The 2,584-nt window shown below is 42.5% G+C and overlaps 1 protein-coding gene across 1 annotated transcript in view; it reads left to right on the top strand.

Moving 5' to 3' along the window:
- Positions 1-1,755: 1,755 nt before the first annotated feature.
- The window catches only part of fads6 (fatty acid desaturase 6), a 12,186-nt gene continuing 11,357 nt past the window's right edge, over positions 1,756-2,584 (top strand). Inside the window, 3 exon segments of the mRNA XM_072667904.1 lie at positions 1,756-2,148; positions 2,151-2,198; positions 2,312-2,322. Coding sequence (XP_072524005.1) covers positions 2,001-2,148; positions 2,151-2,198; positions 2,312-2,322 — 207 coding nt within the window. The 5' untranslated portion in view covers positions 1,756-2,000.

The raw sequence follows: 2,584 nt of genomic DNA, 5'->3' as shown, positions 1-2,584 counted from the left end.
AGGACAGGCCAGGACTGAGGTCAGGAAACACACGGCCACAACCACGTGCAAGATTGGGAACAGGACAGTGACGTCACAAAGACCACTCCAAACTGAGGAGCTTATGAGCAGTCCTAATCAGTCCAATCATGAACAGCACCTGTGTGCTGGAGATGAGCCTCAGGTGAAGGGCGGAGCTTAGCCCTTGCACGTTACCTGTGCTTGAGTTCCCCACTGAGGCCAGCAGGGGGAGACATTAGACACGTGCCAGAAGTGCACATAGTAGCAGAGTGCAGATACGCGTTTAAGATAGAGGTTGCTATACATCCATATATAAACACACAATATATATATATATTACCTTATACCTACAGCATAAGGTTATAAAAAACAATATTTATCACAATATTTCATCTGCAAAATCTGCAATCCAAAAACTCTCCCATACTGAGTATCATGATTTTTACTATGCTGTACTCCATTCAATGACATTACACTCTACACAATTACTACTCTACAATGAAATACTCACTCTACTCTGAAATGAAACGTACAGATAATCAGTGCTCTTTAAACCATACACTCATAAAAACATATCATTTATTACAATAACTAAACGTATCATATATATATATATGTGTGTGTGTGTATAGAGAGAGAGGGAGCACAATATTTAGGTAGGTTCTAATAGTACGTGGTGTATTATGTGTACAGTATTCCCTTACTCTCATTGTACACAGTGCAGTCAGCTGCTTCACTTACAAATCCTTTTATATTTTATATATATTTATTATTTATATAAATCTACAAAACATCTACAGTTCAGACATTTCAGTAAAAATATTGAGTTAAATATGACAAGATATAGATCACTAAATAATAATAATAATAATAATAATAATAATAATAATAATAATAATACATTAATAATAATAAAAAGTAATAATAACTATTTATATGGCCCTGTTTATACCTACAGCGTAAGGAAAACAAAAAGAAAATGCAAGTGCAAGATAATAATAATAATAATAATAATAATAATAATAATAATAATCATAATAATGATAACCAATTGAACGTACATCAAATAGTTTACATCAACGTATGAATAAATATATTTATAAATTTTATGAATAGAAAATGTATTTATTTTTATTTATTTGTCTAGGCATTAGGCATGGTGCCAACAGGTTAATGTTTTTTATCTGCTCCAGATCGTCCTGTTCATGTTCAGCTTTCCCAAATATTGGAAACATGACGCCCAGCAGTCAGGGGTTAATATTCACATTTGCATGTAATGCCTTATTTGAATATCCAAATCATATTTAAATCAGGCATCATAACAAAGAGCCCCTCCCCCAAAAGGTCAGTGTGTCACAGGACCTGTGTGCGCTAAGGTCTCTCTCTCTCTCTCTCTCTCTCTCTCTCTCTCTCTCTCTCTCTCTCTCTGTCCTCCTTTTCTCTCTTCTCACTCGCCCTCCTTTCCCCATTGCCCTGTCATGCCATTGAAAGAGGAGAGAGAGGGCGAGCGAGGGAAGGTGTGTGTGTGTGTGTGTGTGTGAGGGGGGGGGGGTTCATGCAGAATTCATGAGGAGAGAAAAACAGAACCCAAGTCTCAAGCCACAGCTAGGTTGTGTGTGTGTGTGTGTGTGTGTGTGTGTGTGTGTGTGTGTGTGTGTGATCCAAGATGACAGCAGTCTCTCTCTCTCTCTCTCTCTCTCTGCATTGTAGTCGTTCCTGCTGAGCACGTAGCTGTGGGAACCGGAGAGCAGCAGGGAGGGGGAGAGAGAGAGGCTGTGCAATAGAGGGAGGAGGGGGCGAGAGACACAGAGAGAGCCAGGGAGAGAGAGAGAAAGAGAGAGAGAGAGAGAGAGAGAGAGAGAGAGATTCTATTTCCATTGTGCCTCAGTCTTAGACATGTCCAGCCGCCAGGACAGAGCGAGTGTGTGAAGGACGCCCTGCTGTACGAGTGTGTGGTGTGTGTTGGTGTGTGTGTGTGAGCAGGACGTCTCGACGGCAGCATGCAGAAGGTCCCAGAGGAGTGGAGGGAGAGAGAGAGAGAGATGGAGCGGCCGGTGCAGAGGGCAGAGGAGGACAGGGAGACGCTGATGATGGAGCTGAGCAGGCTGGTGCAGAAGACGGTGAGGGAGAGCAGCTGGTGGGAGAGGAGAGACTGGACTGCAGCATTCTGGCCATGGCCTTCATTAGCCTGCCTGCAGGTAACACACACACACACACACACTAACACACACACACACACTAACACACACAGAGGATTCCGGCTCAGTGTGTTGTTCAGTGTTGGAGATCTGGCCTCTGTGCTGTTCATTAGGACAGGCTACTGTACGGTCAGCTCCTCACACGGACCCCGGTGGTTCAGTGGCTGCAGATCAATACAGGGAGATCAATAAAGGCCGGCTGTATATAAACAGCACACTGTATATCATCACTGGGCTATAGGTAGACCCCATCCTGCTGAGTCATGTCCAGCGTGTGGGGTAGTCTGACATAGTTAACTGAGTCGTGGTCAGGAGAGTTTACATCTCAGTGAGAATCAACCTGGATAAATAAAGATAAACTAAAATATTAAATATTATTCTATAAT

The sequence above is a fragment of the Salminus brasiliensis genome, chromosome 22, assembly GCF_030463535.1.
Source record: "Salminus brasiliensis chromosome 22, fSalBra1.hap2, whole genome shotgun sequence".
Taxonomy (NCBI): Eukaryota; Metazoa; Chordata; class Actinopteri; order Characiformes; family Bryconidae; genus Salminus; species Salminus brasiliensis.
The sequence above is the reverse complement of the archived record's forward strand: the minus strand, read 5'-3'. Positions and strand labels throughout refer to the sequence as shown.